The 20,189-nt window shown below is 44.8% G+C and overlaps 2 protein-coding genes across 5 annotated transcripts; one reads left to right on the top strand and one right to left on the bottom strand.

The window, feature by feature from the left end:
• Positions 1–1,010: 1,010 nt before the first annotated feature.
• Positions 1,011–7,678, top strand: sav1 (salvador family WW domain containing protein 1). The gene is made up of 5 exons (XM_035609555.2): positions 1,011–1,508; positions 2,635–3,165; positions 5,383–5,653; positions 5,737–5,892; positions 6,097–7,678. Exons 1-5 carry the CDS (start codon positions 1,415–1,417, stop codon positions 6,308–6,310), a joined length of 1,266 nt encoding a protein of 421 aa, XP_035465448.2. The 5' UTR covers positions 1,011–1,414; the 3' UTR covers positions 6,311–7,678.
• Positions 7,679–8,570: 892 nt separating this feature from the next.
• On the bottom strand, positions 8,571–19,377 carry atl1 (atlastin GTPase 1). 4 transcript variants are annotated; one of them, XM_035609551.2, is made up of 14 exons: positions 18,963–19,377; positions 16,957–17,207; positions 16,187–16,321; positions 15,200–15,304; positions 14,871–14,921; positions 14,559–14,615; positions 14,337–14,429; positions 14,092–14,230; positions 13,166–13,293; positions 12,881–12,937; positions 12,461–12,532; positions 11,936–12,367; positions 10,947–10,961; positions 8,571–10,647 (listed from the first exon to the last, which is right to left on the bottom strand). In XM_035609551.2, exons 1-14 carry the CDS (start codon positions 19,000–19,002, stop codon positions 10,531–10,533), a joined length of 1,692 nt encoding a protein of 563 aa, XP_035465444.1. In that variant the 5' UTR covers positions 19,003–19,377; the 3' UTR covers positions 8,571–10,530. The 4 variants fall into 4 exon arrangements, with proteins under 4 accessions (XP_035465444.1, XP_035465445.1, XP_035465446.1 ...); XM_035609552.2 differs by having other exon boundaries at positions 18,969–19,377; XM_035609553.2 differs by lacking the exon at positions 10,947–10,961.
• Between the last annotated feature and the right edge of the window lie 812 nt (positions 19,378–20,189).

Genomic DNA, 20,189 nt, shown 5'->3' with positions numbered 1-20,189 from the left:
CACGTTTCTATTTTCTATTTTACTTTTATTTTTCAGAGGTGAGCATTAAACTTTTTATGCAGATATGGTTGCTAATAAGAATTGATTTTTAACTCATTTCATAGGTTCATACAGGTCTTCGTCCCACCTATTTATCAGATTTGAGGATGTGGATCATTTTTAATGGCGAAATCGAGACCTACCTTTTTAGCCAGGCTTTTATTTGAACTGTATTATTTTTTTTCTAATTTATCTGTCTTTATTTATCATTTATATATCTCAACTGTTTACTGTCTGTTTACTTACTCGTCTTCTAGCATTTTTTAATTTTAGCTTGTATATCACATTGTTTTTTATTGCTTATATTCTGTCAAGCACTTGTGTTACATTGATTTGTATGAAGTTTTCTACTAATAGAGTCTGATTGATTGGTTGATAACTATATTTCACAGATGAAAGCATATATGTGCATGAAATGTTACCCGGTAGTATTTTTATAATTTAATCCACTTTTTAAAAAAACAACCTTGTGATTGCTCTTACATGTATAAACAATAATGGGCCAATAATTTACTGTAACTGCATCCAATCTGCAATGCGTGCACTTTTACTTGGGGTATTTTTATGGCTGCAACTAACGATTATTTTCATAATCGATTAATCTGTCGATTATTTTCTCGTTTAATCGATTAGTCTTTTGGTCCATAAAATGGTTAAAAAATGTTGGTCGTGTTTCCCAAACCCCCAAGAGGATGTCGTCCACACACCAAAGATATTTACTTTAACTGTCACAGAGGAGCAAAGAAACCTGAAAATATTCACATCTAAGAAGCTGAAAGCTCTTTTTTCTTCCATAAAAACGACTTGAACCGATTAATCGATGATCAAAATAGTCGGCGATTGATTTAGTAGTCGATTAACTGTTGCAGCTCGAGACACTTTTGAATACATCTTGTTCTTTTACATTTGTGAACAGCTCCGCTTGCATCGGAGGTTTATTTGCGTGGTGCAAAGGTCGCGTCTCCTGCGACCAGAGCACATGCACATAACTTGTCACGTCTGTCAGTCAGTCGTGTCTAATCGATGGACGAGCTCCAGACAGTGTTTGTGCTCAACTCTCTGCCTGCGGAAGGTGAGTTAGCTTTATGGGGGCAGGACCCGGCAACCGCAACCCTTCCCAGTGAGGAGCAGCGGTGGGAGTGTGCAGCGCGGCTCTCAGAGGCGGACTGGATCGCCGCAGGAAGAGTCGCTCCCAGTCGCTCGCTCCCGAGTTAGCCGGCTAACGTGCTAGCTAGCTAGCCAGCTAGCCCCCCCCCCCAAAAGATGTCGACTCTCCGCGCCGTGCGAGCTGAACGGGACCCGCGGCGACGGGCGACGAGTGTGCCATGAGACCGCGGCGCCGCGTTGTTGACGGTCCCGAGAGTCCCTTTGAGTTATGCTCTCGCGAAAGAAAAGCAAAAACGAAGCGTCCAAACCGGCCGAGGTCCACGGGAAGTATGTGAAGAAGGAGACGTCGCCGCTCCTCAGAAGTAAGTTGAGGTAGCCAGACAGCTAGCTAGCTTGTGCTAGTTAGCCAGGCAGCCAGCTAGCTTGTGCTAGTTAGCCAGGCAGCCAGCCAGGCTGTGCCAGTTAGCCAGCCAGCTAACTAGCTTGTACTAGCTAGCCGGCCAGCTAACTAGCTTGTGTTAGCATCGGCTAAAAGCCCGAGCAACTTTTTAAAAAGTTGACTTCGGTGCCAAAAAGAACTGAACTAACGGGAACCAACAGGCAGGCGTGAATGTGTGGGAGACATGTGTCCTTGTTGTTGTGGCTCACACGTTTGTAACCAGCTGTTTCTGAGTTGCTAACCTGGTAACTCAGTGGCTCGCTAGCTTGAAGTGTTCGTCTGATCGCCACACTGACATCAGCTGCGGCGCTGAAGGAAAGTTGTGAGATAACGGTACCAACGTGTATTACTACACGAACACGACAGATGAATAATCTGTTGGACTTTTAGATTCTTTTAATCTATAAATGTTTTCGTAAAAGTTGACTTAGAAGTTGTTGCTGATTAGCCACGAGTAGACATTGAATGAGTGTTGTCATCTGCTCTGGACTGTCTGAACTGTGTTAGTGTGAAAATAATCAGCTTTATGTCCTAAGTGTTTCTCCTGTTTGTGCCCAGGTGCTTGAAGAAGTATTCTGAACATTATACTCAAGTATGTGTACTATTATGTGAAGTACCGCAGTGGAAGTAAAGGTGCTGCATCAAAGTATGAAAGTATTCAAGTGTCAAGTTGCAGAAGTCATCATGCAGACAGAATGTCCCCCTGTTGTTGTAATCATGGATTCTAATATAATATCATATTATATTATTGATGCATTACAGAACAAGGGGAAATTTAATATTGTGCTTGTTTCTTAGTGGTGCTAGTTTCATTTATTCCACCAATACCATCACAATAAAATCAGGTTTGATAACATTATTTATTTTGTATGATTGATGAATATCTACCTGTAGCTATAGCACTGAAGACTGTTCAGCAAAAAGCACAGTATTTTACTGTAAAGGAGTAAAGTAAATACTTGAACTTTCCATAAGTATAGTACTTTAATTTGTGTTTCTCTATTGATTTGTACTGACAGCTGCTCTTGCCCCTGCTCATGTGTTTGCAGATCTTATGCCCTCATTCATCCGCCATGGACCCACCATTCCCAGACGCACGGAGGTCCCCCTGCCAGACATGGGGCCCTCTGCCTACCCGCCTCCCAGCCGGGAGCCCGCGGTGTCCCGCAACAAGAGTTTCCTCCGCGCCCCCGTGCAGAGGCCCGCTCACGAGGTGGCCCGCCGCGAGAGCCACCGCATGTCGGCGCCGCCGTACCTGCCGCGCAGTCTGGGCGACCTCCCCCACGAGTACGGCGGCTCCTCGCAGTCTTTCCTCACAGACGTGAGCCCCATGTCGGAGAACGGAGACGCTGCCCGGTATTATTACCCCCCTGAACCTTACTATGACAGCCAGCAGCAGCAGCAGCACCAACAACAACAACGACAGCAGCAGCAGCAGCAGCAGCAGCAGCAGCAGCAGCAGCCCAGGAGGGTTCCAGATCGCTTTCCTGAGGACTATAGATACTATGAGCACAATGAACACAACTTCCAAAGAGTTCCCCGACAGCACACGCCCCCAGCTCCGAGCAGACCCCCCTCAGGTAAACACCAACTGTGTGTTGCTTCTCACCTTTTTTTATAGTTACAGATGTTTCCTCTTTGGAGAAAGAAAAAAAAAAATAATAATCAATGAGCAGAGACAAGAAATTGGAAGTAAGAACACACTCAAAAAATTTGACAACGGTCAGGAATCACATCTGGAGTTGCTCACAAGCCTTTTCTGCAAATTCAGTGGAATTCCGTGTAACCACACCAGCAACATTTCAGACATTTTCATTTGAGGAAAATGTTAAAGTACTGTCGGCACGATGTATGATATGCTTCTTTTATCGCACTGCTCTGCTTTGTAAACATCGGCGCGACATCAGTGGGTAATTTCCGTGCGATTTAAATGTTTCGTGGGGTCGTTGGAATTTTCCAGCCGACCTCCAAATAATGGGGAACCTTTTATTTTGTGGCTGACCCGTCAGCGTCGTGTATGTGGTTTTTAGTTTTAAGTCTGTGAGCCCGCCTGTCGCATATCATGCAGCCTTGTTTGGAGTGAAGTTAAACAAGCTTTATGGGCTCTGCATTTCTTTTTTCACCTCTCCGGTTTGCTGAATCTCTCTGCCGGCAAACTAGTAATTTGCAGACCGCCTCCAGTTAAATGTCTCGGCCTCGGCCTCGGCATGCTTGCTTCCATGAATCATCTGCGTACTGTAGGTGCTGCTCTCTGAAGAGTTACGTCGTGGTACACGTAAGAGCTAATGAGTTGTCATCAGAGATGTTTAGGAGATTTTGCCTTCTTCAGAAATCACTGACATTTTACTTCTGTTTTTACTTTGAATAGGAACTACTGGATATGACTAGTTATCTGGGTAAAAATGTATTGCATAAGCGCCATTTGCACGGCAAACACTATTGGTTGTTGTTTTTTGGATAATTACACATTACACTTGAATGACAGGAGCTATAACCAAGCGCTTGAGACAGAGGAGCAGCAGGAATGGACAGTCTGAGGAAACTGATGTTTACTGAACATTAGAGCATGTGAACCTTCTCAAGTAATAACCCAAAAGACATAAAGACATAACGTACACAATCAAATTTTGTTACAGTTCCTTTTGTGTTAAACTGCGATTGATGGTATTAATGAACTGATGGTATTAATAAGTCAAAATTCTTAGTCAGTTAATTATAGACGTCCCCAGTTAAAGCTGATCCTGGAATTTTCTCTGCCAACAAGGATCCAGAATCAAAAGAGCTTTTCATATTATGAATAATTTTACTGTAAGAAGTTGTTATCATAAAAAGTTCATGTGATCACTCACTTAACATGATTACTACTCTCGACTGTATCTGTGACATTGCTGTGATGCATTCAGCTTTATGTCTGCGGTGAATATGGCAATCTGATTTTTTTTTTTCTGGGGGGAAAAAAGGGGCAGAGATGATGAGGAGGAGGAGGAGTGCATTTCTGTCGAGCGCTCGCACATTCCATCCCTTCACTCAGCAGCTGGCAAAAGAGCTCCGGCTCTTTTTGCTGTCACTCGTGCAGTATTTATCAGATTGTTGCCGCCATTTTCTTCATTCCTCTACACATTTCTCTTGTAGTGTTTTTCAGCCATTTCTGGGCCCCCGCAGGCTCATTCGTTTTTTTAACTCATGATACTTCTCTCACTCTCACTCTCACGGCTGGTGGGTCGACATTCCTCGCTGACGAACAATATTCAACAGTAAAAAAAAAGTACAGGACCTTTTTCTTGTGTGTGTGTGGGCTCACTTTGGCGGTCTGCTCTCACAGGGTGTTTGGGAGTTCAGCGGTTTGTTCTCTTCCAGTGAAAGCCCGTGTGTGTGTGTGTCCATGCAGAGATCTCTGCCTTCCTGTCCAAAAGTAACAACACTCCCATTTCCTACCATTCACTAAACGATGTAGGTTCAGAATAAGATGCTCCGTCACAGAGTCAAAGGGGATTAGACAAAACCCCCCGTTCACAATCGCTGCACTACTTGGAACGACGTCGCTCATGCTTTGAGGAGAAGTGATTCACTTGCATTCCTCTCTTATCCTGCCGTACGTACAGTTGCCACATCAGAGGGAACTTTTGAAAGATTTCCATTCCTTCCTCGCCTTTTAAACGACTTGTTCCCACACATTCTGTTTTTCAGATATTTTTAACAAATATTTTTCTTCTTTTCCCAGAGGCACTGTTTAGCCCGCAGCTGCGTCGCTCTCCCTCGTTTTTTTCAAAAAAAGAAAAGTTGTTTGTTTTCCTCAGGCATAGGTCGAATCCAGGCCAAGTCCCTGGGGAACCTCTCCAGTCTGACGGGAGAGGACCTCCCACTTCCCGGTGGCTGGACCGTCGACTGGACCATCCGCGGCAGGAAGTACTACATCGACCACAACACCAACACTACACACTGGAGCCACCCTCTGGAGAGGGAGGGGCTCCCGCCGGGCTGGGAGAAGGTGGAGTCGGCCGAGTTTGGGGTCTACTACGTGGATCACATCAACAAGAGGGCACAGTATCGCCACCCCTGTGCTCCGAGGTGCGTCCTTGAGCCCTGAACTCTTATGGGTCAACAGCCTATTCTGTTTAGTTGTGGATAAAATCAAGTATCGTGTCTTCCAGTGTGCCTCGCTACGATCAACCCCCACCTCTACCACCTCCTGTGACCTATCAGCCGCGTCCCGCAGAGAGGAACCAGCCGGTTCTGGTGCCAGCGAACCCGTACCACACAGCCGAGATCCCAGACTGGCTGCAGGTCTACGCCCGTGCACCACTCAAGTGAGTTGTACACATATCACACACAGACATTCTCTATGAAATGCATGATAGGTTTTATTAGCCTTGTGTATTAGTCTGGGTCCTCAGTTCCTTTTCCAAGAGGCGTTACCAACGGCGCACGAAGCTCTACAGTGCTGATGGGGAAACAGAAGCTCCACAGGCAGCAGACAGCTCACCAGCAGTCTCTCTTCCCTTTCACGTCAGGTACGACCACATCCTGAAGTGGGAGTTGTTCCAGCTGGCAGACCTGGACACGTACCAGGGCATGCTGAAGCTGCTCTTCAAGAAGGAGCTGGAGCACATCGTGAAGTCCTACGAGGCGTACCGACAGGCGCTGCTGTCCGAGGTGGAGGCCCGCAAGCAGCGGCAGCAGTGGTACGCCCAGCAGCCCAACAAGAACTTCATGGGGAACATGTGATGCCTGTGTGTGTGTGCGTGTGTGCGTGTGCATGCACCCAGGGACGCCGCGCCACCACGCCTCTCTGTGGCCTCCACAGTTTGGGAGCGGTCAGGGTTTCCTTTGAAATCGTGATTGACTCTTAATTGCCTCTTTTACCAAACACATCTGTGCCTTCGCTTCATCCAAATATATCAGCCAGGCAAGTTTGGGGCCTCCCCCCCCCCCCCCCCCCCCCATGGGACACTCAATTTATGAATGACCATGTGATTGAAAAACAAAAACTCCAATGAAGAAGAAGAAAAAAACATCTGGGGAGACGTTTGCAGCCGCTGCCCCTGAGAACTGAGTTGCCGTACGGTTGTTTGATTTTTAAGAATCGAGGAGAACGGAGACTGAAAGACTCTGGAGTTTTTGTTCAGTACAACCTGGACCTTTTTTGTAATAAAAAAAAATGCAGCATTCTTTTTTCCCGATGCCTGCTCGTATCACGTATTCGCCGGCTGCTCCGTTGTTGTTTTTTTTTCCTGTGGGATAAAAAAACGACAGGCAGCGTCTTCTAATTTGTTCACATATGAAATACTTCATGACTATTTTTCCCCCTTTTTGCTTTGTTAAAACTGAACCCACAGACTTTTACATTAAACAAAAAAGTGTGCATTCTTTCTCTTTTTATGACATACTGTAGACAATCCACCAAAACCCCTTTAACAGATATTTAAGTCTTTTATTTAAAGACCTTTTGATGCAGTCGGTTTGAGCATCTCTCGGCTCTTTGGCATTACTGTACGTCAGGAATATATTTGTGTTTGTGTGTATGATAATAATGAAACATAAATAAGCTACTGGAAAGTTTTTAAAAACACTCATCTGAAGACACAAGTTAAGTTTGCCGAACAAGTGCAATTCAATTTCTTCTTGGTTTTCATCATGTCCTGGATATTTTCTTGCTTCGGTGATGCCATAATTATTTCATGGAGTGCCTCAACTTTTTTTATTATTATTACATGGAAGTCCAGATTCTCTGAAGCTTATTCTACCGATTAGCAATAAAGTAAACAGTTTTTAAGATATTCAGAAATGTCCTATAATCTAACTTTTCTATATTTGTGTTAAAAACAAAAGATAAATAGGTGAAGACAGTTTATAGGACTTGTATATGAGAGCGACTTCATGTCTATACACTTCTGAATTTCCTAAAAAAAAAAGTGTGTGTGTTTAGGTAACAGTAGAATAGGTTTATGAAGAACCCAGGACTTTCTCTTAAAATCCTTCGCTATGCAAGAAGGTCTCGATCGCATCTCGGTCTCATCCGTTTGTACATATCTCGTGTTGTGCATTGCAAATACAGGACATAAGCAATAAAAAAATCTGCAGTGAAGAAAACTACACCAGTGGCTTCACAGTTGTTGCCTCTTGTCGCCATGTTTACTTTGACGTTGGAGCCTTTAAACTGATTTTATTTTGAAATGTAAAATAATTAAAGCTCGGTTAGCCCCTCAGCTTTATGGAGTCTGAGCTCACTTGTTCTGCTTTTCGTGCGAGCTGCGACTCATTTTTTATTTTTATTTGACTCTTGCTTCCCTCGCAGCCTTATTTTGGGGCCGCAGCAGGCATCGGCTTTCAGTAAGGAAAAAAAAACGTTGTCCACAACCTGTTCAGCACCAAACAGCAGACACGCAAGTGATCAACTATCAAGCCGGAGAACGTACCGGCGCTGTTAGCATCTAAAGAGGCAGATGTTTCCCTTAAAAGAGAAGGTGGAGACCAAAACCAGAGCTTTAAGGGTAAATACTGGTCTCCGGATTCATCATTTGCCGAATATTGATAACGTTGCTGGCGGAGAAGATCAGCGGCCGTCACCACACTTAAAAAGGTGATTATATATCAGTTATGTATTTACAGATTGTTCCGTTTTAAATGATAGAAAATCTATAGAAGATATTTCTGTGTCTCACCAAGTGTTTTTTTGTATATCAAGCTTAAAATCCTCCATTCAGAATTTTTTTTGTTTGTTTATTGTCAGTTTTAATGTTTCAGCTCCACTGTTTGACCTCTAGAAAAACCTGAAATCTGGACTTTTTTGTTCAGGTATGAAACATAAGTGTGTCCAGCATTTACATTTCTGAAATGAAAGAATTTTTTTAAAAATAATTTTATGTATTAAGAAATCTTCACCAGTTCATTTAAGTGTTATGTAGGAAAAAAATACATTATTCAAGTATTCCTGTTGTTATTTGTGTGTATGTCTGCAAGCAGGAAAGTATTACTCAAAGTCTTGTTTTCTTTAATTTGGTCCATCTTTTATTATTTATTATCTCTTTGTAACTGAAACTTTGCAGTACATGTGCTGAAACTAAGCAGTGTTGACTCAGAAGAGGTGGATCCACGTGATCTTTCAGTACGGATGTCGATGAGGGAATGAATTCTTAAATCCGAGAAAAATGTAAGGGGACTTCTATTTTTCCGACAGACAAAAAATCTCCAATAATCAACTCTTGCGAAGTGTAAACGAAAACCCTGATATAAACAAATGCTTCTTTTCTGACCCAAATGGACACAACGCTCCCGACAAAGCCATGAAGCAAAGGGGGGAATTTGTTTTTCTTTTTTAAACCTCACGAATCATAAACCGGACCTGGATGGTTCTGTGTGTGAAGGCCTCGCTGATGCTGATTACACACTGTGGAAGACTGGCGAAGCCACCGCCGCCGCCGTGCCTTTAAATCTTCGAACCCTTGAGGTCGAACCTCAGCCTACTGTAAACTCGCTAAATATGCATGACAGTGTTCCTGTACTCCTGATGACCGGCTCAGCATGAAAAAACGTAACGTTTCAGTGCTGCAGCTGTGTATGACGCGGACGCGTTACAGTCAACGAGCTGAAAACAGATAAAACCACAATTATACAAATGTACAGTAACAGTCTACAAAGCCCAAGTATTCAAACACACACACACACACACACACACACACACAAAGTGCTGTCAGCCTTTTGTTTACAAATGCAAGCTGTTCTGGAAAACACAAAGAAGTTTTGGGGGGGGGGCCTCTTTCACCGTGCACCACTTTATCCCCCCCCACACACACACACACAGATGATTCGACTTAAAGCGTGTGTGCGGGAGATGATGAAAGAGATGCGGAATGAGGAGCAGGCCCCGTCGAATCCCCCTCCCACTAACACAGATCTCGCTTTTGATTCCTCGGCGGCGGCGGCGGCGGCCGCAGCGGTGGCGGCCACATTCCTCGGATCTGCTCGAACATTCAGTGAGAAAAAAAAACACACAACAATGGTTCCACCCACCGCCACCACCTCGTCACCGCGTCACAATGGAAACGAAAAACGCACTCCGGGACGCTGCGAAATCACAAAACTGCGAGTGGGGAGACGATGCCAGCTATGTGGTGTAAACTTTTTTTCCGTCCTTCCACCCGGTGCAGTTATTTCAAAGTACAGTAGCATGCCGACACGAAGCTTCACCCTGACGCAGAACTCTTGTCAAAAGTAAAAAACCGACCTCCATGTGAAAACAAACAAAGGGGCCGTGATGCAAGTGGCTTGCACGTAGCCAGCCTTGTAGAAGATGTGAAATCATTTTTTCTTAAATATGTTATGGCACAATATCACTTTGTCACAACCATTTAAATCTAAACTTGTCTCTTTTTTTTTTAATAGGAACTATACCTGTTTTTTTTTTTTTAAGAGCTTTAAAGATGACGGACACGTAAACCATTTACCATGCTAAAGATCCATGTCGCGCCTCATCATTGAACTGTACAGTTCACTCCTCTGGCTTTCAAACGTCGCAGGTCGTGGATTCATTTTTTATCTCATCGACGGCACTGAAACCTCAAAGAGCGGAACGACGGTCACGAATGAGGGATTTCGCGGGGATGAAAGAGAAACCCCCCCCCCCCCTCTGATGTGAAACCAACAGCTGACTGGAGGTTGGACAAGCGGTGAGGTTCTCCTCTGATCGAAGTGTTCAAAAAGAAAAAGTGAGACGCGACGATTCATGTGATCCATCGCTTGAGAGCAGGCGCCCACTGACGAGGGGCTCTGCCGTTGCCTACACATGAACATTATACACAGTCCCATTAGGTTTTAAAGAGGTGAATGTACTGGTGGGCGACCCCAATACCAGAATAAAAGAGTGCCTGATGGGTGAGGATGTTCCTCTTCCTCCTCCTCCTCCTCCTCCCTGTTGTCCCTGCTGTGTTCCTGTCCGTGTCTGATCATCAGTCCCTCTTCCTGTCCTGCTCCTCGTCGGCCTCGTCCGCCTGCGGCCCCCCGGGGAAGGCGTGGTGGTACAGGTGCCTGTGGTTGGCCGCCACGTTGTACAGCTTGTAGAGAGCCTGCGGAGCCGAGACGCACACGGTGGTTACAGGAGGCAAATGAGGCGGCTGCAGAGTGTGACGTGATGGTTGATGCGGTCGAAGCAATTGTTGGGAGCAATGTGGATGAAAATAGAAACAAGGCCCGGATTGATCTGCTCGGCCGCTGGTGATAAAGCTGAATATTCTTATTGATTCAAGGGATTTGGCATCTGGAATATGTCGACAGTAAGAGAACGATGTTCAGAGAGTCGGCTGTACGAAAAATCGGCGCGAGACGTTGAAAGTGGGAGGGACAAAAAGGCGAGGACTCCACTTACCTCGTTCGTGCTCCCCTGCAGCAGCATTGAAAAGAGCAAAAAGAGTATATAGTCTTAGCACGTACATTACATTTATATCATAAAACATTGTACACACTGTGAAGGATCTGAGCTGAAACAGATTCTCTGCCACTGCCTTAAAGGAGACAGCTGCCACCTAGTGGTGTAAAGAGAGGTTACATGTAGAGGTGTATTTACTAATATTTACAATGATCGACTTTGCTGCAATTTTTTTCCTTCTTCTTTTAGTAAATTTAATTGATAAGTCAGAAAACAAAAAATTACAAAAAGCAATAGGTTCATTGTTTAAGTCATATTTATGTTAAAATGCCACAGATTCACTGGGTTGTGTTTATGAAATGTGATTATTTGTTGGGTTTCTCAGGCTCTCCTAACGATAACATCCAATATTGTTGGGTTTTAAATGTTTGTTTTGACCAAAACAAACAATCAAAGGTGGAAAACTTGGATTTGGGAAATTGTGATGAGTATTTTTCAATAATTTCTAATATTTTATAGAAGAAAAATAATAAACATTGGGGGAAAAAATCAGAAAAAGGATTTGTGAAACGTTTTTAGTCTTTTCTGACTAAATCTGTTTTCTTTAATCAATGGAGAACCCGATGATTAGTTGAAACCCTGATTCGTTCACTTATGACATCTACATCGTGCTGAAATGAGGAGTTCAATGATCAATTAGTGAATTGTTGCTCTCTCATTTGATAATCAGTTAATAATTTTATCAAGAAAAAAAGTCAAAGTTGAACAAACTTCAGTTTCCTCAAACGTGATGATTGTTGCTTTTACTCTGTCGTGGAGTTTTGGACATTTTGTGACACCATGTGCGAATATATAAAGTTATTCTTTTTCTCCATAGTGCACAAAGACTGACAAGCTGAACTTGAACTTGTTGAGTATTGATTCAGGTATCGATTAAGCCAGACGGCCAGATTTGCTTTTAATTTCATGAATGCTCTGTTTCTATTTACCTGGTCCCACAGCGCACCAGCCACTTGGTCGATGACGGCGCCGAGCTCTCGGTATTCCCCGGAGTACCGGATGTAGGCCCAGGTGCAGAGGGTGATCAGCGCCAGGCCCAGGATCATGTTGCACAAGCTGGCGATGATGTCCACGCCCACGAAGCCCGTGATGCCCGCGGCCACGTACATGACGAAGATGACCACGAACAGGGTGGCCGGCGTGCGCGCCGCGTGGAAAATGTTCTTGGAGTCATTGTGCTTGATGTACTGGACAAAGACCTCGTCCACCTCGCCCTCCAGCTGCTGCAGGTAGCGGCGGCTGAACTCCTCGCCGCCCATCTTCTTCACGCCCCGGAACACCTGCAGGGCCTCCTCCCGGATGACGCTGTGTCGGGCCTGCAGCTCGCTGGGGGCCAGGAAGGGCCGGTCGCCGCCGCAGACCTGGTGGGACGGGAAAAAGAGAGGAACGGATGAGGACAGATCCTGAAACTGGTGGGAAAGTTTGGGTTTTACTTGAAAGTCCTCTTCACTCACCCCCTCCATTTTCTTGTTGTACAGATCCTTTGCTGCCGCGACTGCGGCCAAATTGTTCGCCTCGGCCGTGGCCTGAGAAGAAGCACGTGGAAATATAGTGTCAGATAAGGTAGGATTATCCTTATTGGTCCCACAGAGAACAAAGTCATACATAAGTAGCTTAAATATATAAGTTTTAAAGCTACAGTATTATATATATAACATTAACATCCACTATATATAAATAAGGCATGACAACGAGTACTTAATGCAAAATCACCGAGATGAATAGTGACTAGAAAAGTGTATTTGCGACAAATAACGTGAGGAAGCAAGTTGCAGCAAACGTTCAAATACAAAAAAATGATGGTTCAGCAATAAGGAACCAGAACCTCAAACACAATTCCCTACAATCAATAAATCAGTGGGAGAGAAATGTACCTGTAGCATGGACTTTGGATGTGGCAGCTCCTCGCCTTGGTAGATTTTGATGTATGCCTGAAATACAAAAAGTGAGGACAAATATCAGGTAAAGTCACCAATTAAATCCCTAATAAAAAATAGATTTACAGTTAATGTTAAACGTGAGGACAGGGAAGGGAATGCAAAGGGACGGGGACGTGATCGGCATTTAATATTTTGCGTTCGTGTTGGCACAGAAGAAGCCAGAGAGCCTATGTGGGTTTTTGGTGTGTACAATAGTTGATTGGTTCCTTTTGCTCTGACCTTGAAGTATTCCACCAGGCCTCTGCACGTGATCTTGCTGCCGTTGATCTCCTTCACGTCGATGTTGCGAGGACTCAGGAGCCAGGGGACCAGGACCTTCAGGTTGTTGATGAACTCACCGTCGATTTCTAGACGAGGAGGAGGAGGAGGAGGAGGAGGAGGAGGAGGAGGAGGACGATGAGGAGGAGGAGGAAGAGGAGGAGGAGGAGGAGGAGGAGGAGGAGGAGGACGAGGAGGAGGAGGAGGAGGAAGAGGAGGAGGAGGAGGAAGAGGAGGAGGAGGACGATGAGGAGGAGGAGGAAGAGGAAGAGGAGGAGGAGGAGGAGGAGAGTATTAACCGGTGAGTATATTCTATTCTAGAAATCAGCGTTTCCCCTGTTTACCTACGGTGCACCTTCCTGCTCCTGCACAGTTCATAAGCACTCCATCCTACGGTGGATGATGTATAGGCTGCACACACCCCAGGCAGTATTGTTTGCATCTGTAGAATAAATGTTTGTCCGTTTTCTATTTTAACAAGCGCAGCCTCTAAAGAGACCAACGCAAAGACACACGTTTCATTGTTTTGATATATAATAATACATTTGAGTCAGGGCTTTCAGTGGGTTTACACTTCCTTATCATTAGAGACCCAATAAACTTGACTTCTAATTTGAATTTTTCATGTTAAATGTGACCCACAGAAACAACGCCTCAAGTCAAAGTATCTGTAAACGCAGATGTACTTCTAGTCCGTGTAAGGGGCCCAAAAAAACAAAACACTTACGTTATTATACAATACATAACTTACATTAGTCACGGTGCGATTTATTAATTGGCGGTTTTTCAACTAAATGCCTGTAATTCGAACCCAGAATTGCTGGTTCATGAAATCAACCACGTGTTGTAAATGAAACCAAGAGAGCGGAGCCGGCGGCGTACTGCACCTTTGATCCTTCCGTCAAAGTGAGGGTTGGTGGCCACTTTGAGGCCCGGGTGAGGCATCAGGAAACAGGAGATGTTGGTGAAGCAGGAGTGGATGTGTTTGCGCACGTTCTGCAGCTCTTCGTGCTGGTTCTCGGAGATCTGCGTGGAGTCATAGACGCGAATGTGTGATTCTCTCAAACTGCACAACATCCACGGCGCATTCAGACGACCACAAGAGTACGAGTGACATGAGGGGCCGACTGACCTTCAGTCTCTTCTCGAGGAACTGCATGCCTCCTTCTTGTCCGTAGGGAAACTCGTACGGGAAGCTCCAGTCCCGAACGAGGAAAATCATGGACTGGGGAAGACAATGTCGATATTTCAAGCCGCCTTTAACGAATACCAGTGGCAATGTTCAAATATTAATCTACAGGCATTTGTGTTCAATCGGCACGTCGTGTCTGCAGGTGAAACTGTTTCACGGTACCTGGAACGGTTTGAGGAAAGTCTCCTCCATCGCTAGTCTGCCGTACTCGGTGAAGAGCTGGAATAAAGCGGATGGGAACAAAAATCGGTGACGTTAGGAGCCACAGTCATTTTTTTTCTCATAAAAGATGAGGAATGTTTTGTGTCCCTCAGATGCTCAAATTCACAATTTGGTCGGTCACGTTTCTGCTATCAGCCAAAGTATACTGTACATCCAAATACTAATATCCATGTCCGGCCGGCGATGTAGTAAAAAAAATCTGCACGTTGCATTTTGACCCTTCAATAGCGTATCAGTTTGGACAGTGTTTACCTGCAGGTGCTGAAGGTCGTCCTCTTGTACATTCTGCGAGATGTTGTAAACCTGACGGGGAAAATGCACACACAGTATTATTTCATTCAAATGGAAGTATGAAATGCAATACATCTAATTATTAAAATCACTTTAGCCGGAGCAGTTCATCCTGAGGGGAACAGGAACGTCTCCTTTTGCGTCCGTCTGGACCAAAAGTGGCGGACGGAACCACAATCCAGCCGCCAGCTGGGCTAAAGCTATAAACCCCCCCCCCCACTCGTTCATTCACATACATACACATGCAGTGAGTCTTCGCTAAAGTCGAGCTGGGTCGTGGTATCGTTTACCTGCATGGAGCTTATCATGGTGCTCAGGGCGAACACGGTGGCCGAGTCCCGCAGCGTGGACTGGCTGTCGAACGTGCCCTGCGTGTCCATCAGCAGCACGGCGACCTGCGCGAGGAGGAGACAGATGGAGAGGTTGACTGTATGCAGGAATTTTTTTAATCACTTTCTTCACTTTCTTTGACATTGTGACATTTTTAAACATTTTTCACTGGTTTCCCAGGGAATAATTGATGCATTTAAAGGCGCAAAAACACTATTTCTTTAAAGGATATAGGGATTTTCTTTTCTTTGTTGGCTTTGTGAATATTTTTCACCAGGGTATGCATGTAAATAATCTGGTATCATTTGTGGTGTGTTTATAGCTGCTAATTTTTGTAAAGTAATTATGAGCAGTTGAATAAGGGGTGGGGATTAACAAGCTTTGGCTTCCCCCTGCTCCTTTTCACACGTATATGATTCATTTATTTATAAATATTGTTTATGACACTTTATGAACATTTCCGTTTTGTTCTTTTTTTGTTTTTGTATGCAGTGTCACACTTGCTTTATTATTTTAATCTTTTCGAAAGAAAGAAAAAAAAGAAAAATATCGGTAAAATATTATCATACTGAGATCAAATTCAAAGCTGACGACCAGTAGGCTGCCTGCTGTACGGGCTGAATATAGACATTTGGCTCACACCAGACGTCACAGACGTTGGTTGGATGTGTCTACATGCAAAATTTGCTTCCTTCAAAATTAACAGAACCAAACTGTGGTTTTTGCTCAGCAGCTTCTAAGTGTGAATATGTGTGACTATGTGAAGATGGAGGCCAGAAGCGGTGGAAAAACACTAGTCTTGTGCAAACCTGATGCCCAGATTAATTAAGAAATGTAAAAGGGCGACGCGGCTTCAAGCAACGAAGGGGGAAAAGGGTTACCACGGCGCCTGACCGCGTCACCTCGAATCACGTCACATTCAGGCACACAGTCAGTCAGACAATCACCTTTCTTCCGTCCGGCTTGTCCACCAGAAAGACCTCGCTCCAGATCTGGATGCCGGTGGTCTCCCTCTCCGAGCCGCCCCTCCAGGAGAAGCCGGTCAGGGGCTCGTCCGAGTCCCCGAGCCAGTCCTCGGAGGCCTGAGCACGGGGACAGATCGGTCGGGGGGGGGGGGGGGGGGGGTCAGTTCCGGGATTTAGGATCATCTTTTGTGTTCTTGTTTTTTTAATGAAGTATTGATTAACAGCATATCTGACGGCATATGCGGAACAAAGTCTGAGTCGTTGTGCATAACGCCTCCACTACAGATGTAACCAGCTACATTTCTATATATACTGTACTTACATGCAGTTTACACATATACACAATTTGTGTACTAATTCATTTTAAATCATTTATGTACTGCATCCTGTTATTTTCTTGACACGTTTAAAAAAAAATACCATCACAGAAAAAAATCACATGCTTAAACTTAGTTTTTAAATATCCAGTTATGAGCTAAATCAGAGGATTTTCCACCTTCAGAGACAAAATTTCAATGAGAGAGGCATGAATATTTTCTTTTAGGTGAAAATAAAACATGACATATTTTCATATTATTAGCAGAATGGGATGCTTACGGTCGAACTCCAGTATGCAGACGTCAAACCCCCTCGTTTAAACATGCACATTGAGGAGCAGGGAAAATGTGTGTGTGTGTGTGTGTGTATGTGTGTGTGTGTGAGACATTTATGGGTTAGTAGGGGGCCAAGTTCACACGGCCCCCGACACTCACGTGCTTGTACATGTAGCGCAGCATGAAGTCCATGAGGAAGGACTTGCCCTTGCGGAAGGCCCCGGCCACAGAGATGGCCACCACGTCGCGGTCCCGGACCTCCTCGGCCAGCAGGATGCGGCTCAGCGCCGCCTCGTCCAGCTCGAAGGTGTGGTCGTCCTTGACCAGCAGCACCTGGACGGGCCGGGCTCGTCCGTCCGGCTCCTCCTCCTCCGAGCTCCAGTCGTAGACCTGCTTGTCGCTGAGGGACCCTGGTAGGGGGATTCGAAACATGTAGTAGTGCTCGGGGTAGACGTTCACACACACGACCACTTAAAATGGGACTGTATGCAGATATAGAATTGTGTAGATGGTTAATTTGTGCTGGGCTTGTAATAATTTACAGAAGGATCTTAAAGCTCCAAGTACTGGTCTCATTAGACACTTGAATGACCTGGAAACAGGCACTTCTGGCTGCAGATGCTTTATGAATATTGTTTCTCATTTGAAATTGTTTTATGTCTTTGTACTTATTGTCTGCCACAGTGTTATGTGCTGCTGCCTGTCTCGGCCGGGTCACTCTTTAAAAAAAAGGGGATTTTTAATCTCAATGAGTTTTGTTCTCACTCGTGCTTAAATAAAGGTTTTAAAAACATAAACAGCACCAAAAAAAAGGTCAACTAAAATGTAATTATTGTATTCGAGTGAGTGATCAGTAGCTCGCAGCAAACTCATTGGTTCCATTAGGCGAGCCAACGGGAAAGTTATCTCCTTCCTGTTAGTCCCAGATCAATAGCTTCGCCTACGAGCTTGTTAATAATCATAATAATCATCATGCTGTCCATCCCATCTGCTCGTGTCCGGTGAGGTCATGTGCATCCAGAGCTTTCCAGGAAGTGACTCTCTGTGTGTGTCTGCTGTCTCATGTGGAGTGTTGCAGGCTGCACGATGAGCGTCCCGATGCAGAGACGGGCTGAATCTCAACTCTCCCAGAATCCCTCCCTGGAATCATGTAGGCTCTACGCTACGACAAAACTTGGGCTCAGCAGATGTAATTTCAAATTGAGCATGCAAGTCTGATAAAAGCCACAGTGACAGGCAACAAGAAGAAAAAAAAGGCGTGCTAAAAGATGAATGCAGGGTTTGCCAAGAATTCACAGTGAATAATTTAAAGTGGAATCATCCACGGTTTTCCTCTCCCGGGCCTGGAACAGGGATGTCAGTTTGACTTCACGTCTCCTGCAGAGGGGGCCTCACTCAGCCCGGCCCGGCCCAGTGGTGAACCTGATCATGTTGCATGCTGCCCCTTAAAACAGCCCAAAGACGTCAGAGGCAGCTTCCGCACAAAGTGGGTCAAACCAGGTAAACTCTCCAATGACATACAGCAGCGATTCCTCCCTTCTTTTCCCTTTTTCTACCTCTCCACTCCCAAAATACTCATTCACCCCCCCCCCCCTTCATATCACGAGCTAACATGGGGCCACAGAGATGATGATGTCTGAGACCATCAGGATGCTGGACATCATCATGATGATGATGTTGATAAGCTATTTACTGATGCAATATTACATAATTCCATGCTACATGCACCATAAGGGGCTCACGGTGATGGACCACCAATGATGGCAGAAGGTTGTTTTCCGGCCTGGACCCTCCCTACAGAGGGCATTTCCTGTGTGCTGAGGATTTGAAAACAATTTTTGTTGGATGTTTCGTGATGAAACGTGAATTTTTTTTCTTATGCTTGATTGGCCCGTATAGTCGTGCAATGACACACGCGGTGTTAATTCTTCCTTTTCCCCCCCAGAAGAATTAGAATTAATCAGGATGAAAATTAAAAAAAAACACACACACTGGTCCCAATTGCGTCGAAATAAAGAAGCAGGCTTCAAATCATGGAGGGAAATAAACATGCTGCATTGTTAACACCCTCGCCCCGACAGACAGGATTTTTTTTTTTTTTTTTTTTTTGAAAGGGTATGTGCGTCAAGGGAAAAGCACCAAATATCAAAATGCTGCATACGTACACTCACCCCAGCTGTCTCTGTCTTTGCGGTGCTTCGCCATCGTCGCGTGTCTCTCTGTGTCCCTTCTTGTCCGTTAGTGAGCGACCCTCGTCGGCGCAGTCATGGGTGTCGAGGGGCGGGGAGGAGGATGCCCTGTCTCCGCCGAAACGATGCTCGCATCGCAGGATGATGGAGCCGTTTTTATTCCCCCGGCGCTCGATTGCAGCGGCCGGCGCGCGCAGCCAGGGGGCGCTGTTGTCTGTTGTTCCTCGTTGTTGTTTGGTAGTGGCAGCACCTTAATGATGAGAAGGGAAGAAATTCATTTCTTATAATTGTTCCTTGTGTTAAAAGTGCACCCAACAAAAGTTGTCCCTGCAGATGATACCGAGGCTCTTTTATTCGCTATGAAAACATCATATTATGCGTTTCCCGCTTCAGCCGGTAGCCGGCGCTGATTACAAAGAGAATGGAACACAATGATGCCTTTGCGGACTGTCGTAAACAGTAAAATTCCACTACTGGGAAGAGACAAAACGAGTGCACGAGTTGTGTGCTGTGTGTAACTTGGATAGTTCGAGTCGCTGTGGTGCAGAGTCCGGTAAAAGAAGAAGAACTCTGGGTTTCTCCTTGACTGAAGATGGTTCCAGTAACCACAACCGCTGTTGTGATGATGGAGAGATCCTTTATTTCTACCTTTAGGTGTCTCTCTGTGTGGTTTCTCAGGAAATTGTGCTTGTCTTTCCAGGCTGGTGTGGTCTCCTGTCCGGCTTTTGTTTTGCTTTGATCCTTTTATCATTTACCTCGAGCATCGACGGGGATCGTGACAGGATTTCAATGAACGACGATCAAGAATTTGAAATTAGAATTCAAACATGTGCAACATAGGACCGTTACTAATCATAACTGTAGCTGACAGAAATATGAATAGGTTACACGTGTATCAAACTGGTGCTAGTGTAATAGTGACGTGAATATTAATATATATGTATATATCATAATTCAAATATACATCTAACAACTGAAGGTTTGCATAATACATATTAATTGTATATAAAGAAATCAACATGTGCACTTCAAAGGTGCACGTGGGTTAGTCCACTTCTGCAAAGGAAGGGGTGGACACAGACAGTTTGTCACTGAAGGCTTTCCACCTCCAATTACAAAATGTTATGGGGGAAAAAAAGAAGCATGAACGAAACTTCGTTTTAAATGTAAAAAAAATAGGGAAAATTTATTGTTATTGTTATA

Source organism: Scophthalmus maximus, chromosome 15 (genome assembly GCF_022379125.1).
Source record: "Scophthalmus maximus strain ysfricsl-2021 chromosome 15, ASM2237912v1, whole genome shotgun sequence".
NCBI lineage: Eukaryota > Metazoa > Chordata > Actinopteri > Pleuronectiformes > Scophthalmidae > Scophthalmus > Scophthalmus maximus.
This window is presented reverse-complemented; position numbering and strand designations above follow the sequence as displayed.